Consider the following 16573-nt stretch of genomic DNA (forward strand, 5'->3'; position numbering starts at 1 on the left):
GTTTTAGATGCCATTTGAAATTGTTTTGCTGCGATTGCGGGGAGTTCTAATGAGGATGCAAACAATGTTGGAGATGTGGCCCTAATACTCTTCCGTATTAAAAAAAAGTCCCTTAGTGATCTTTGTGCGTTTTGGGTTGTTTTTATGTGGCAACAGTCAGAATTGATATAGTCTCAGTCGCGGTCCAGTGTTTTGTGAGCGGACTGGGGTTAAATGCGGAAACAGCGCCACGCCCCGTCGGCCTTCATTCAGCGGTCGGAACGGGTAACTGCAAGCCCCGGCGTGTTGTTCTGGTCCTCTCAGCACGAGAGCCAATTGCGCGTGCGCAATGAGATGAATGGCCGCTGCACCTGACGGCCCACCAGGAAGTGTGGCGGACAAATCCTCGGCCGCTAATCCGCGCTCGGTAACGGTAACCGGTGGAGGTCTGGACAGTGGCATGCTCAGCTGGCCGGAGCGCTCAGCCTGACCGTCAGGACCTTCTGCGCCCCGGGCTCCGGGCCCGTCCGTCTCCCTCCCCCCCCACCCCCGCCGCCTGTCGGGCTGCAGACCGCCGCTGCCGCTCCGTGAAGCTCCGCGAGGCTCCGTGAGGCTCCGGGCACGTTCACCCTGACTGCAATGGGATGCTGCGGTAGCACGGAGGTAAGCCCGGCTCGGCCCGGTCGGGTCCGGCCTGGAGGTAGCCTCTCTCCTCCTCCGCGTTGTCCTTCGCCAGAGCGCCGGTGCCTGGTTATTCCCTCGCCGTGAAAGGGAAACCGGTCCCGGGGAGAAGAGAGGGCCGAGCTCGGATTAGAGCCAACAGCACCGATAATCCAATTAGCTCCTGCCGGGAGAGCGGGCTGCTTACTGGGGCCTGGTGGTGACAAACACCCGCTCCTCCACCCGCCGGCTGCCCGGCTCGGCTCTGGAGGCCGGAGTGGAGGCTGTGTGGACCGGCTCGGCCCGGCTCGGCCCGACCGGGTCCTGTCGTGAAGGCCGGGATGGAGTGTCCCGCTACAGCCCATCCCGACCCGACCCGGCTTGGCTCGGCTCGGTCCCGGAGGCCGGGATGAGAGCAGTGTGTGACCGTGTGTGTGTGTGTGTGTGTGTGTGTGTGTGTGTGTGTGTGTGTTGCAGAGGACAAAGAGAGAATGGAGACCGCTGGAGGAACGGAGCTGCACCGACCTGCCCTGGTTCCTGCTCTTCACAGTCTTCTGCGTCGGCATGGTAACCACATCCAATAATACAATCCTACTACAACAACACGATGACAAAACAGTAATGCAACTCTGCAGCAGAGCCACAATAATTCAATAACACAGCAGAGACAGTGTAATAACACAAGGATGCTACAGGAGCTAACAATAACACCACAGTAATGTTTTCACTGTAACGCAATAACTACAGTAATTGTAAATACACTCCTGCAATGACACGACACCTAGTCAACAGTACAATAGTGCTGTAGCAACACAAAATACCACACACACTCATCATCAGTGACACGTGACAGCCCAGCTACAGTCACTTTAATAATGCTGCAGACGTAACGTATTATACAGTAATGCCTGAGAAGTGTCAACATTACTACAAGATGGCTACAGCACTGTTGACATCACAATGCTATAATATAATAACAATACTTCGGCCACTCCTTTGTGTGACACGCTGATGCTCCAGTCACCCAACAGGAGTTCTCCTGTCACAGAAATGCCGCAGAATGTGAGGGATAACTGTACCGGTGTGTGTGTTTGAACAAGTTGTGTGTATATTTCAGCACCAAACAAGTACATGTGAGACAGTATGACAAAGTAAATACATTGCTGGGCACTTCAGGGAAAGAGCAGAAAAATCTACAGTTCCACTATTCAGCTGCAGGAAGCCTGGAAAAATGGAGAGTCGGTTGTTTCAGTCAGTCACATTCAAACCTGCTGATTCCACCAGAAGGTCCCTGAACTCATCATCTTGAAACTGTCACACCTCAGCCAATAATTAGACCAGGCAGTTTAAAAGATCTATGACAGCATGATGTTTACAGTAAAACATCACATGTGTGAATATTGTGATATGAAGCTATTAGGTGATTGATGACTGGTCAGTGTTTCCTGTCCTGGTTTTTTTTGTGGTCTTTTCACTTTAGCCTCAGGTTTAAAACTCAGAGATGAAACATTCAGGCCGCCCGATTTTCTGCAGACGCGAACGCAACAGCAGAGCAGGCCACTGATTGGCTGCTAGAGTTTCTAAACAGTGACGCCATTGGTCGGGTGGGGGGGGGGGGCATTTTAATTTTACATTTGAGGACAGAAATAGGAACATGAAAGTTTAATGGAGAGTGAAAAGAAGCCCGAAGAAACACGTTTAAATGTTTTTAGCAGAACATCAGGCCTCAAGACCAATACTGACGCGCCGAGCTCACTGCCATTGCTGCCAGTGATGATTGTATGTGTAGCAGACCACGTCTACTAATGATACTAGTACTGTTTAATGAAGTTCAGTCGAGTTTAGTGAAGATCAGTAGATTGGATTAGACACTAGCAGATCACAGACTTGCCCTCTGAACGATCCCCTGCTCTTCCCGTCCCGCAGGGCAGCATCTGCAGCTTCACCATCGTCACCGGCGGCGCAGCTCGCCTCGTCTTTGGGTACGACAGCTACGGAAACACCTGCGGCCGCCGCAACGAGCAGATCGAGGACGTGCGGCTGAGCGGGCTCGACCACACGGACCGCAGGTACCACCGCCGCCGTCATACAGCTGCATCAGTACATCATGATGGGCCAGGATTTACCAATACACCAAAATATCCTAATAGCTTCCAAATATTATTCTATTATATAGCAATAATACACCATTATCTACCAATAATATACCCTTATCTACCAATAATACACCCTTATCTACCAATAATACACCATTATCTACCAATAATACACCCTTATCTACCAATAATACACCCTTATCTACCAATAATACACCATTATCTACCAATAGCGTACCATTATATTCAATAGCGTACAATTAATACACCATTATATACCAATAATACTACAGTAATGCACTATAATAATCCAATAATATACTAAGAATCTTTCAAAGTTACCAGTAACACACCAATAATAATCCCATCACATGCGAGCGATACACCAAATAATACACAGTTATATACCAATAATATACATCGATTGCACAATAATATTCCAATGTTGCGCTGTAATGATTCAGTAACATGCCGTCATAGTAAGAGCATACCAATAATGTATAATAACATGATAATATAAAAATATAAATTTTTGGTATATATGAAAATATACCAATAATAATCCAGTAATACACCATATTTGACCTATAATGTACTCACACCAGCGTGGCCCATCGCAGCAGAATAGTCTGTGTTATCATGTACTTGTTGTACTGTGGTACTTTAAGTTGTGGTATTCCGTCACGGTTTCAGGTTTCATTGTGTTCTTCAGGTTTTTACTCTGATGCTTGTTTGTTTTCCAGGCCTTGTTGGTTTCTTTTAATATCTTTGTTCTATTTCAGAATAAAACTGTAAACTCGCCTCTTTACACTTAAAGTAACAACACTGTAGTATTATTGTAGTGTTGGTGTCACTTCACTGTGACGTCTCTCTATTACTGTCAGGTTGTGGTGTCTACTGAGGTGGGGGGGGTGTCCAGTGGAGATTTGTTGTTGTTTATCTCTGGAGTTTCTGTGTCTCCTGCCGGGTTGTATGTAATCCCCCCTGGACCCCCCCCCCACCCTCATTTGCGCTCTGCTGCTGCTATCTTTACTCAAACTGCCGCTTCTGACTCAGGTGAGGATTAAAGGATGATGATGAGTGTGACTTGTGTCTGTGCGGGACACACAGCTGTCACTTTAACCCCCCCATGGTGTAAAACCCTGCTTTTCTTGGCTCGGATGGTGTGAGCTCTGCTGTGACTTGGAGAAAAAACTGAGGAGGTCAACTGCTATTAAAAAAAAAATGGACATGACGGACGCTCCCTGTCTCCTGCAGGTTCGTCTTCTTCTTGGACCCCTGCAACATTGACATCGTTCAGAGGAAAATCAAGTCCATGGCCCTGTGTGTGACTCTTTGTCCCACCGAGGAGCTGAAGACCTACCAGGACCTGAAGAGGTTCGCCATGGTCAATGGTGAGTTCCTCACGTGGCTGCAGCTCCACCTGAGAAAGTACAAATGTGACATTGTTGTCGGCGTTTTTCCCCCGTCGTGCACAAGTGATCTCCCCCGATATGATGCGGAGCGAACGTCCATTGGATATCAGCTCAAATAATAAATTAAATAGTATATATTTGTATATATTTACTAATAATATTAGAAAATGTGGATTGTTACGATGGTGTTTCACTGTCCGGTGTTCTGGTTTCACTGGTGCCCCTGGTATCTGGTGACTTCTGCCACCAGCTGTTCGCAGCAGTTAGAATAAGACAAACAAAAGGCACAATACTTTAAACTTTAATGGAAGTGCGGTTACATGACGTTCGCCTGGACAGCTGCGGATTTTTAACATCTACTGTGAAAAGGGGAGGCGAGAGGAAGCTGGTCACCATTTAACAAGGAAACCAGTTTGTCCAAAACACTCCCGATACTCGTAGTGGGAAAGCGTCAATAGCGAGTCGAGTCGAATAAAGCTGAACTCGTGGAAAAGCTCCAGATGTGTTTCAACACTTAAAAGGTGATGGGAGGTGTCGTATTACGAGTGGGGTCATGATGTCATGTCGCCGGAGGTGAAAGGTTAAAGTGGTCAGATCTTCGCAAAGATACAAGTTCAGAGGTTTGTTGGCTGCAGAGGAAGCAGTGGTGTCAGCAGTTGGTTGTTCTCTGTCGTCATGGCAATGATTGAATGTCTGCAGACACACGCGGCTTGTAGTGAGGACACACTCACACACACACACACACACACATACACACTCACACACACCATACTGTAACAAAGGCAGCATTAATGTGGGTGGTATCGTTGGTGCCACTCGGCTCCGTTTGTCCCCCCCGTCCACGTCGTCGGTGACTCACAGCGTTCGGAGACGGGCGAATCGAAACGTGACGCAGATATCGGACCAGGTGACCTCACGTCCATGAAAGAAACCACAGTGGCTCAGAGGGAACGTTGGCCCCGAATGCTAACATGCTAACGTTTGTCTGTTTCCACGCTGTCCACATGAGGATGATGATGATGATGAAGAGGGCGTGATGGTGTGTCTTTTGTGTGTCCGTTTCAGGGTCCGAGTTGTGTTCGTACGAGTTAGCAGGTCATAAATATCCCGGTCTCCCTGAGAGGTTCGACAAGTGTCCCAAGCTTCCCGTCCCACCAAGGTGAGACGCTCCGTCCTCCGAGACCCTTCTCTCGCCTCACATCCTCTCCTGTTTAACCTCTGACATTCTCACTGTCCTTGTCCAGGCGCTTTGTCTCTGACCTCTGACTTCTGACCTCTGTCCTCTTAACACTCTGATCTTTGCCATGTGACCTCTGTCCCCAGTAAGCCTCTGCCGGTCTTTAACCGCTGCACGCCGGTGGACGTGTCCTGCTACGCACGCTTCGCGGAGGCCGTGGTGACGTTCGTGGGCGACAACAGCGTCCTGCACCGGCTGATCGCAGGCGTGGCCGCCAGTAAGGAGATCATCATCGGACTGTGCGTGCTGGCTCTGGGTAAGACACCCCCCGCCCCCCCCCCCCGAATCCCCGTCCCTGCCGCCCCGAGACAGACCGTCTCCTCACGCTGGTCCTCTTGTCTTGTCTTTTCCAGTGCTGTCCATGCTGCTGATGGTGATCATCCGGTACATCTCGGCGGTGCTGGTGTGGATCCTCACCGCTCTGGTGGTCCTGGGCTCTCTGGGTGAGCACCTCCGCCCGTTTCCGCAACACTGGGCGATGGGTGTCGCGCCTCACCGCTGACGCCTTGCCCCGTCTGTTTCAGCTGGAACCAGCGTGCTGTGGTGGCTCTACATCGACCACCGGCTCTCGGCCAACCACACGTCCACCAGGGTCCTGAAAGAGGCCAAGGAAGAGGCGGGGCTTGGCAAGGACAACGGGCAGGCGCTGCTCGTGTACGCGGCTGCCGCCACCGTCTTTACCGTACGTGACACACACTTTATGTATCTGCATTGTGTGCGTGTGTGTGTGTGTGTGCCACTGGATAAAAATCTGGCATAGCGAAACCGGTGGGATTTTGGACTGCGCCCGTCTCCTTCAACTTTCCTCTGTACAAGCCTTGTGGCGACGTGCAACGGCAGCAGTCTCAGGTCAAGAATGTGCGTAGGTGGGCCTCGTGGAGCCGTGCTCGCAGGCGGCAGAGGAATGATGGCCGTCAGTCGATATTGAAAACACACACATGAAAACAAAGCATTATTCATTTTGACGTTGTTTCGTGGAAGGTTAAACTCCTTGATCTGATTGAAACTCCTGACGGCTCCAGTCTTATAGGCTTATATTCAGGTGTGCTCACTGGTCTGGTCATTACGGTAAAAATACTAAGCTGACCAGAGAGACGAAACGGTGCACAGCTTATTGGTGTGTGTGTGTGTGTGTGTGTGTGTGTGTGTGTGTGTGTGTGTGTGTGTGTGTGTGTGTGTGTGTAGGTGATCCTGCTGCTGCTGATGCTCTTCATGAGGAAGAGGGTTTCGCTGACCATCGCTCTGTTCCATGTGGCCGGCAAAGTCTTCATCCACCTGCCCCTGCTCACCCTGCAGCCCTTCATCACTTTCATCGCCCTCCTCATCTTCTGGATCTACTGGATCCTGGTGCTGCTCTTCCTGGGGACCACTGGTGGGAGAGAGAGAGAGAGAGAGAGCGAGAGACACAGATTTCAATGCAGAGTGTAAATTTGTCTTTGTTTCTGATGTTCCGCCGTTTCCCCGCCTTCCCTGGTCCTGGTCCTGGTCCTGGTCCTGGACTGTGGTCCTACAGGGAACCCTATGCAGAATGAGGAGACGGGTCTGACAGAGTTCAGACTCACGGGTCCTCTTCAGTACCTGACCTGGTACCACGCCGTGGGTCTGGTGTGGATCAGCGAGTTCATCCTGGCCTGTCAGCAGATGACGGTGGCCGGAGCCGTGGTCACGTACTACTTCACAAGGTGAGTCCTTGAAACTCGGGGGAGCAGGAGTGCGTAGGTACGCAGCTTTATCCAGCTGTCATGTGAAAATGGCTGAGCTGGCAGATGGTCAAATGTCAAGGTGGATCATGTCGGAGGCTTTTGTATTTCAGGGACAAGAACCGGCTACCGGTGACCCCGATCCTGTCCTCGGTCCTGAGGCTGGTCCGGTACCACCTGGGTACTGTTGCCAAGGGATCCTTCATCATCACGCTGGTCAAGATCCCCCGACTCATCCTCATGTACATCCATAACCAGCTGAAAGGAAAGGTACCCAGCTCTTTATTTTACAACCGATGTTAGAGTGTGTGCGCAGTACACGCTGGACCCTCCGGGGGGCGTCGATGCAACGCAGTGAGAAGACGATGAGCGTCGGGCGATGCAGGAGGTTCAGTCTGGAAGAGATGAAGACGTTTCTGGTGTTTTACAGGAGAACGCCTGCGCTCGATGTCTGCTCAAAACCTGCATCTGCTGCCTGTGGTGTTTGGAGAAGTGCCTCAACTATCTCAATCAGGTGAGCAGCCGCCCCGGCGGCCAGAACTCGGAAAAGACCCGAAACAAATTTTTACAAATGGAACCTACCGGAAAGGGGAAAAGTGCCAAATCTGGAGCTCCAGAAAGGCATCGACAACACATGAGAGATGAACCTCGACAACTCAAACTGGGTCGGAAATACTTCATTTCTGTCAGGGTTAGTGGAACTCAATTACACGGCAGACAAGAAGCTCTTACAAAAACCACAGCAGAAGCGAAGTAAGGCAGTCCAAGGTCAAAACCAGCACAAGGTGACTGAGGAGAAAATCCAGGACGCAAAGTCGGGCGGGCAGAAGGTCGAAAGACACAAAGGCAACGCGAGGAAAAAAAATGGCGGGTATGAATGGTGTGAGAACGCAGACGAACTGGCAACCGGAGCTACAAGAGAGGGGAAGTAAATACACACACTGATGACGATTACAAACAGCTGTGACCAGGAGGAGGAAGCAGGAGAGCACGGGGGCGGAGCTAAAGGGAACACAGGAGGGGCACAGGAGGCAGACCAGATATGATACAGAAATCTATACAGTATTTTAACGACGGACACTCGAACGCCGTAATCGTGGACTTAATCATTAATTACTTTCCTGAAACGTACATTCGTTTGGGGGATTTTGTTTGGCGCCTCGCGGCCGCCGCACATCCCTCCCGCTCGCCGCTCGGTCCTGATCCGCCCGTGCCCGTGTCCATTTCCCAGAATGCATATGCAGCCACCGCCATCAACAGCACCAGTTTCTGCACGTCAGCGCGGGACGCCTTCGTCATCCTGGTGGAAAACGCTCTGCGCGTCGCCACAATCAACGCAGTGGGGGACTTCGTGCTCTTCCTGGGAAAGGTGAGCGGGCGGCGAGCGGCGTTTACCGTCCGTGAAGGAACCCTCCGCCACGCCGCCGCGGTCACCGTGTGCGTGTGTGTCGCCCCAGATCCTGATCGTAACGTCGACGGCGTTCGCCGGCGTCCTGCTGCTGAACTACCAGCGGGACTATGCCGAGTGGCTGCTGCCGCTCATCATCGTGTGTCTCTTCGCCTTCCTGGTGGCGCACTGCTTCCTGTCCGTCTTCGAGATCGTGGTGGACGTCCTCTTCCTCTGCTTCGCCATCGACACAAAGTACAACGACGGCACGCCGGGGAAGGAGTTCTTCATGGACAAGGCTCTTATGGTGAGTCCCGAAACGGGAAGTGACGCTGAGGGATGGGGGGTCAAAGGTCGGGCTGAACATTAAGAGGGTGGGGCTTAACAGTTAAAGCCTGTCTGCTCACTGATTCGTCCCGTCAGTACAGGACGGCCGCTCTTCTGGAATAATTTGGGATGAATCGTGGATTTTCATCTGTTGTTTTGGCCGAACAAAATCTTTTTTCATCCCGTCTGTAGAATTTAGTGCACTCTTTGATTTTTCCCGATGGTTATATTCACAAATATAGAAATATGAGGTCAAAATGAGTGTTTCCAAGAGCTAAAGTTTATTAATAATGGCATAAATAATTAAACAGGAAATGTAATATTGTGTTGTCAATTCAACATATCTGAATGATATTACTTGGATTCAATAAAGTAGTAACTTTATCATCGTGGAGTAAATAGTAAAGTAAATAGTTTTTGTATTTAGTGGAGCAAAAGTTGAAAGTACACAGTCATAATTACTTTCCAACTCTGGTAGATATTTAATGTTTAAGAAAGAGTTTTGTTCACTTCTGACGTTGACTTTCTTCACACGTGAGTGTTATTAATTATATTATATCAATTATACATTATATCTAATTATAATTATTATACATTGAATAGACGAGGAGAGATTTATTTACTGTTGATTGATTAGCAAAGAGTTTTACAGGGACACTGAATTCCAGTGACGTTCTAAACTCTTGTTGCTCTTGGCCCCGCCCCCCCCGCCGCCACATGCCCCGCCCCCTGCAGGAATTCGTGGAGAGCAGCCGCCGGTTAGAGCGAGCGGTGGAGCGCGGGCGGAGCCGGGTAAAGGAGGCGGCGTCGGAGGGGGCGGAGATGAAGCCCATGGTGAGTGACAGCGGAGGGGGCGTGGCCAGGCGGGACAGCTCACCGGAGGCGGTGGGGGTGGGCCTGGACGGCGGCGACGGCGGCGAGTGGGACGACCTCCAGGAGTTCCAGGTGTACTACCTGCTGGTGGGCGTGCTGGTGGACTGGGTGCTGACGGAGCAGAGCGACTTTGTGCTCTGCCTCAGCGAGGACGTCGTCCTCTTCCTCTGCGTCTACCTGCCCACCTCCACCCTCTTCCTCTTCGTCAGCCTGCTGCAGTCTCCGAGCCCCGCCCCCTCCAGCCGGCCAGCCGCCGTCACCGCCGCGTGCTAACACAAGCTAACAGATGCATGCTAACAAGACACCCGATGAACACTGATGCATGCTCTGATCCGTCCCCTTCTTCACCGCCGTCACCATCATCATCATCATCGTCGTCATCATCAAGGCTGAACTCACTCTCTATCTAATTTTCTACTTTTGTATCTCCAGTAAGAAGCTATTTTTCTACATTTGTGAACTTTGTTGAGTTTTTTTCTGTGTGTCGGCCTTTTGTTCTCACCGCCGTGCTTCAACCAATCAGAGCGTTCGACTCTCTGATGCTTCGTTTCTGTCATACAGAAGATAAATCTCAGCTGTTTCAGCTTTTTGTTTTATTTTTGTTTTTTTTTTACAAATAAAGTTTAATCTGAATCAGGTTTGTGTCCCGACTCCATGTGAGTAGTTTCAAAACCACATTCGTCACAAAAGTTTGGATCCGTGGGGGCGACCTAGCGTCGTTATTAAAGGAGGAGAATTCATTTAGTTTGATGGAGAGCCGTTTATAACTAACACTTACTGTCAACAACCATTTCCAATGAATAGCTGCTAAATCACCTCCATCATTTATCTCCACTTGTTATTGTTACAGCCACTCAGTCAGTTACACAGTTAATGATAATAATAATTATATTATTTTCTTGTAGTGAGTTTCCAACAGCAAACATCAGATAAAATCACACAGCTGTTGTTTATTACTGCCACACAGAAATAGCAACATGTTCTGTTAATTGCCAAACAAGTACAAAGACCCACAACAAACAAACAAACACAGCGTTGATTTTTTTTTTCTTTCTTGTTTGTATGAAATAAAAGTGAAACGTGACGTTGCCTGCTCGACGTGTTTGATTTCATCCCAACCTCCCATGATCCATCCATCCATCATAATCACCTAATACGGTGTGTGTGTGTGTGTTATTGTGAAAGTCTGCGTATGACAGTTTATATTTTATGTGTGTGTTTGAGAAAAAGAGCCAAACTCAGAATCACTTCGTCGCCGTGGCTCCACATAGAATAAAAAGGATCAGTAAAGTAATATTAAGCGAAGCTCAGCAGTGACGGTGCAGCAGAGCAGGATGAGATTAACAAGCAACACGAGAGTCACCACATTCTAAGAGGAACAAATGCACAGATTATTTCAAGAAAATGTGGCCAATTATGATAAACGTCTGTTTTATCTGAGGTCAGAAGGAGAAAATTCCAGCTCAATCCAGACTTTTACGTCTTTCAGACGGTCTAATTTGTGTTTTTTTCTGCATAACAATGGAAGATAATGGAGTGTTTTCTAATGATATAATATGAACAATACGGTTCCCAACACAGAACCCTGTGGAACGCCATGTTAAACTTTCGTCTGAATTAACACAAAGTGCATGATAAGTATGATTGAACGCAGTTTAGTGCTGCACCTTTACCTTTGATAACACGTTCCAGTCTCTGTAGGAGGAAGTTCTGATCAATGATCTCAAAATACAGGACTGAAATCTCTCGGTGTGTTTTGTGTGTTACTGACTGTAAGTGTGTGTGTGTGTGTGTGTTTTATCTCCAGGCTCCCGGGACGAGTTCAGCCTGATCTGGAGGATCTGCTGGGACGTTTTTGATGTTGTTGAGACATTCCAGAGGTTTTACTTTCAGGTGTAACATGTTTACTGAGCTTCACTCCGGAAGACGTTTTACTAAGAGCCCGCAGAGCTAACAATGTAACCCAGCACTTTATATGGACGCGCTGTTTCTAACCACCTGCGGACCACCTGCCCGGACTCAGCAGGGAGCCGGGGCGGGTGGGGGTGGGGGTGAGGGGGGGCCCTGTGGACCCATTTGTCAGGGGTCAGACTGCAGGAGCCGACACGCGTGATCGGCTGAAACCTCCACAAGCATCCGCCCAAGCTCTCCACTCAGAACCACAGAAGAAGAAGAAGATTGAGTAGTAAGGTGGGGGGGGGGGAGGGGGAGGGAGGGGGGTCGGTGTGTGGGCGGGGCTTCCTGTCAGCTGATTTCAGCAATAAAAACTGCGTCGCGTGACCACGTCAGGAGAACACGTCTTCCTGTTTCAGTTTGGTCCCGAAAGTCCACGCACATCGCTACGCCCAGCCGGGTGGCGTGAGGCGGCGTCGGCCTGAGGTTCACGATCCTCAAACAAAAAAAAACAAACAAAAAAAAAAAAGGGTGGACCGACCGGGAAACTACTTCCTGTTTCCATGTCGACATAGCGTCTGAATCTTGAGCGTCGTCCTCCAGACTGAAACTCCGAGCCGCCGTGTGAGCCGCCCGATCGCAGTGGAGTTTAAATATGTTCTAAGTTTGTACAACTCAGATTTAAAAAACAACAACAAAAAAAACTAAACAGGTTCATCCTGCTGACATTTTTCAAAAAAAATAAAAAAATCTTTTTATTACAAAAATCCAACAAATACCAGATCAAGCATTTAACAACAGCTGCTTCTGACCTGTTGCACTTTGACCTTTCCTTCATCTTCATGGTTCGTTACCATGGCAACCCACTCATGAAGCACAGAGCAAGAAAAATTATTGCACTGGTTAAAAAAAAAAACTGGAGAGTAAAATAGACCAATTTAATAGTTAATTGTCTAAATAACAAGGAAGCTGATTGCTTAGTCAGTGAATTAGCTGAATAAATCACTTATTAACTAGTTTTTTGTTTTGTTGTAGATTTTATATTTAGCGATTTAATTTCAGTTATTTAATTGCTTGGTTAGCTAAATAACTAGCCAGTTTTGAATGTAATTAGTTAACTGGTTGGTTACCTGTGTAACTAGCTGGTCATTTAGCTGAGTGGCTAGTCGCTCACTTAGGTCCTGTTTACGCGACAAAGTTTCAAGTGAAACCGCATAATTTTTGCTTTTTTCGTTTCGGAAAAGTCTTTTTTAAAACATTGACAATTATGTAATTTTCCTTTTGGGCCACAAGAGGGTGCTGTTTCTTTGCTGTTTTTTTTTTTTTTTTTTTAATGAATGAAATCACATACAGATGTACGTGGAGAACAATAAACGAGTAAACGATATTCGTCTGGAGAGAATATATGGAGAATATGGACTGGGTGCGTCACGGCACTTTTCTTATTGTCCATCGATGTGCAGACGTTGCAGCGTTGCAGAAAATTTCCCCATTTCCATTAAAAAAGTTGGAGAGTTTTCGAAAAGTTCCACCGTGGGAGCCGTTTTCAGTAAACGAACGCCCACAACTAATGTTTTCCGTTTTCACTTGACAGTGTAAACAGGGCCTTAGATGAAGCTGGTTATTGAGATGAAGTACCTAGACATTATGCAGGTCGATATCAAGATATCGACAATTAGCTGGTTAATTAGTTGCTCATTTCACTCAACAAGTTGTTGTCGAAGCTGGTTTCATTGACTCTTAGTGGGTTAATTTGCAGGTCAGATAGTTTTGTTAGTATTGTGGATTTAAAAAAAATGTAAAAAGCCGTAAAACTCAAGAGGAGAAGCAGGTTCCTGCTGTGGAAAACGTCCTCCTGTGTGACGGCGGCACGGCCGGGAGCCGGTCGCTTCAGTCTGGAGGTTTTGTTGACCTTCGACGTTCAATCGGACCGGCCGACACCTCCCATCATGCACCTGCCCTCCATCGCCGCACATCCTCGGGGACATCCGAGCCAAAGCTTCTGACGCAGATTGTCGACGGGGAGGCCGGGGCTTCGCCACGGAGCGCGTTCGCCGTCACGCCGAGGTTTTAAACGTACCGTCACCATGTATCCGTCATCAATCCGCCGTCGCGCCTCAGTGTCGCTTGTTACAGCCCGTCGGGAGGAGTCGAAGGTGTTCGGAACGACGTTGACTAACAGATTAAATTTCATTTAGTTAGAACAGAACTGAAACAAAAAAAAAAAAAAAATGTTGGAGGACGGTGTTATTAGTATCTGACGTACTATCAGATAAAGCATCCACGGACACATATATACAAATACATACTGCATATTCACCGAGATATAGAAACACTAGATACAAGCAAGACGTTCATGTTAAGACGTCCTGAAAAGAATTAAATTCTTTCGGGGAAATCAGAACTTAGAACACGTTTTAGTTTGGACCAGCTGAAGGAGAACAGGTTTAAAAAAAAAAAAAAAAAAAAACCCATCTGAATTTTTTTAAAAAGAAGAATCAGATGAAAAATCACAGGGTGATGCAGGACGTCAAAGATCAACTCAAACTGAAGTTAAATGGTGCGAAACGCATTTTTATCTGACTGTTAATGCTTTCTCATGATTACGTGTGTGTGTGTGTGCGTGTGTGTGTGTGCGACGTGTCTCACTGTGATGTCACAGACTATCAGTTCCATTTTATCACAATATGACACTGCAAACCGTTTTTTTTTTTTTAATTTAACTCCCTAAAGTTAAAGGAAACTTTCAGCTTTTCTCACCTCCAAGGTGTGTGTGTGTGTGTGTGTGTGTGTGTGTGTGCGTGCGTGCGTGCGTGTGTGTGTGTGGGTGTGTGTCTGCGTGCGTGTGTGTGTCCCACAGACGCTCCAATCACATCGATCCATCACAAGAGGGTCTCGCCAGGAAGTGACATCATAACTACCTGTGTTGTGAATTGGCTGTTTCTGCTGTTATTTTCTTCAGCTATGAATTTCGGCCACTTCATAATCGACACTTTCTGTCGTCAGTGTGTGGAGGAAACTGTCAGGGATCTGTCTTGCTTTTGTACGCTGTCATCACACGGGCGACGGTCACGCGTGTGACGGTCACAGGGTTTGTTACTCACAGATGCGACGACCACTAATGTGAAAATCACACGTGTGAGAGTCACACGCGATGATCTCAGATGTGATGATTACGACGGGATTCAACACAAAATGTGACGATCACAGAGGGATCGAACACAAATGTGACAGTCACAGATGTAATCATCACACAAGTGATGGTCGCTGATGTGTGCGAACACCAACATGATGGTTTTGTGATGGATTATTACAAATGTAATGGGCACGGATGTGATGACACAAGGATGTGATACTCACACATGTGATTGTCATGGGCCGGTCAGAGGTGTGACTCTCACAGGTCTAATGATCATATTATGCGAGTCACACATGTGAAGATCACAGACGTAACGGTAACGTTTGAATACAGGTGCGATGATTTGAGAAATCAGGCGCGATGATCACGGGAACGACCGCCTTCGACGTACGACGATCACTTATGTGAAACGAACGTCACAAATGCGACGGCCACTGACGTGAAGGTCGTCTATGTGCAGACGTTCACAGACTCTCTTGAGTTTCCTCACGTCAACTCACGAAAACTTGTGAAAAGCATCGACGCCTTCAGGCAAGAAAAAAAAAAAGGTGACCTCTTGAGTTTTTTGCGTCGCTCAAGATTCCACGTCGACCGTTCACACCTTTTTAACCAAAAAAAAAAAAAGTGGGGTTTCTTGGCGACTTATCTTGTCCCCGAGGTGACAGTCGTCACGGTAACAGTCCAATTGGTCCCCGATAGAATTTGGTCGTAATACGCGCGTGAACTTCCTTGTGCTTCCCCCGACGCCTGAGCTTCGGTTCCGACGTGTTTCCTCCGGAGCGAGACGCTGTCGGTCTTTTCTGGTGGGAACCGGGTCCACGTCACTCTGCCAACACTAGTCTGAGGTTTGAAAGGAGGCGTTGAGGCCTGATCGGAGCCGATGAAGGCCGACGACGACGAGGAGAGGGACTGCGCCAGATTAGAAAAAAAAACTAAACAAACAAAAACAAAAAACAAACCAAGTTGCATGTGGGTGTTTTGCAGCGCCGAGAAGAAATTTGCCGTTAGATTCACGTGACTCAAAAAGTCTACCGGTAGACGTCTGAGTCCTGGTGTCGTCGCCGCCACCGGCGGTTACCTAGCAACGGGCCGACACCTGCATCTAGGTGTCCGCTGTAACACTAGTGTTTCGGTTTCCTCTGCAGTGAGAAGTGGTTTGTAACATTCGAGAGCTTTCTCTTCTGTTCTGGGTTCAGTTTGTTTTTATATTTATCATTTCTTATGTATATTTGTTTTTTAAGAAAAATAATAAAAAAGGAAAATTTGACTCTGCGCTCATCCTTTTTGCTCAATTTCATGTCAGAAAAGTAGGTTGTTTTTTTTAATTATTGAATTTTTCCAGAACTGTTAGTTGTTTATTTTTCTTCACTTTAAGCAACAGACAGTGGTTAAGAAACTGAGCGAGTGAAAAATGAACACATGCAGTGTTATATTGGTAAATAACAATCGTTGCAGGAAGGCTCAACTGCACCTCCTGGGGTTAAACGTCAGAGATACTGTATGCATGGCTCCCTCTAGTGGTGGTGGTGATAACGGGAAAAAAAATCACAAATTTCAGTCAAACATTTCTATAATTACCAGAGCTCCAAGGTGAAATCTAGTCTTTGAATACTGAAACTCTTTTTTGTACTTGTTACTATGGCAACAAAGAGTTAAATGACCAGACTTGGATAAAAACCGCCTCAAAACCTCTCCTGAATATGTTTGATTCCATTTTTCTTTCTTTTTTATTAGAACACAGGTTCTCATATATAATAATTCGATCAAAATAGAAACTCATTCACACATTATGGCAACTTAATTCATGAACAGATTATTTGTTTTAACTTGAAGGTCTAAATAAGCATTTCAAGTGTTTATATAATAA

At 47.6% G+C, this 16573-nt stretch overlaps 1 protein-coding gene across 1 annotated transcript; it reads left to right on the forward strand.

The window, feature by feature from the left end:
• The first annotated feature begins 506 nt into the window (after positions 1–506).
• On the forward strand, positions 507–11649 carry slc44a1b (solute carrier family 44 member 1b). The gene is made up of 16 exons (XM_080502289.1): positions 507–642; positions 1117–1206; positions 2566–2708; positions 3993–4129; positions 5216–5309; positions 5474–5643; positions 5741–5830; positions 5912–6069; positions 6573–6759; positions 6901–7069; positions 7201–7357; positions 7518–7601; positions 8319–8456; positions 8545–8781; positions 9537–9635; positions 11482–11649. The coding sequence occupies exons 1-16, from the start codon at positions 619–621 to the stop codon at positions 11503–11505; spliced, it is 2001 nt and encodes a 666-aa protein (XP_080358415.1). The 5' UTR covers positions 507–618; the 3' UTR covers positions 11506–11649.
• Positions 11650–16573: the final 4924 nt, after the last annotated feature.

This window comes from Blennius ocellaris (genome assembly GCF_963422515.1).
Source record: "Blennius ocellaris genome assembly, chromosome: 9".
Classification (NCBI taxonomy): Eukaryota; Metazoa; Chordata; class Actinopteri; order Blenniiformes; family Blenniidae; genus Blennius; species Blennius ocellaris.

Coding starts and splice junctions, on each gene's coding strand:
- slc44a1b (XM_080502289.1), top strand. CDS start 619: ATGGGATGCTGCGGTAGCACGGAG. Junction 643..1,116: donor GATGCTGCGGTAGCACGGAG/GTAAGCCCGGCT, acceptor TGTGTGTTGCAG/AGGACAAAGAGAGAATGGAG. Junction 6,760..6,900: donor GCTCTTCCTGGGGACCACTG/GTGGGAGAGAGA, acceptor GTGGTCCTACAG/GGAACCCTATGCAGAATGAG.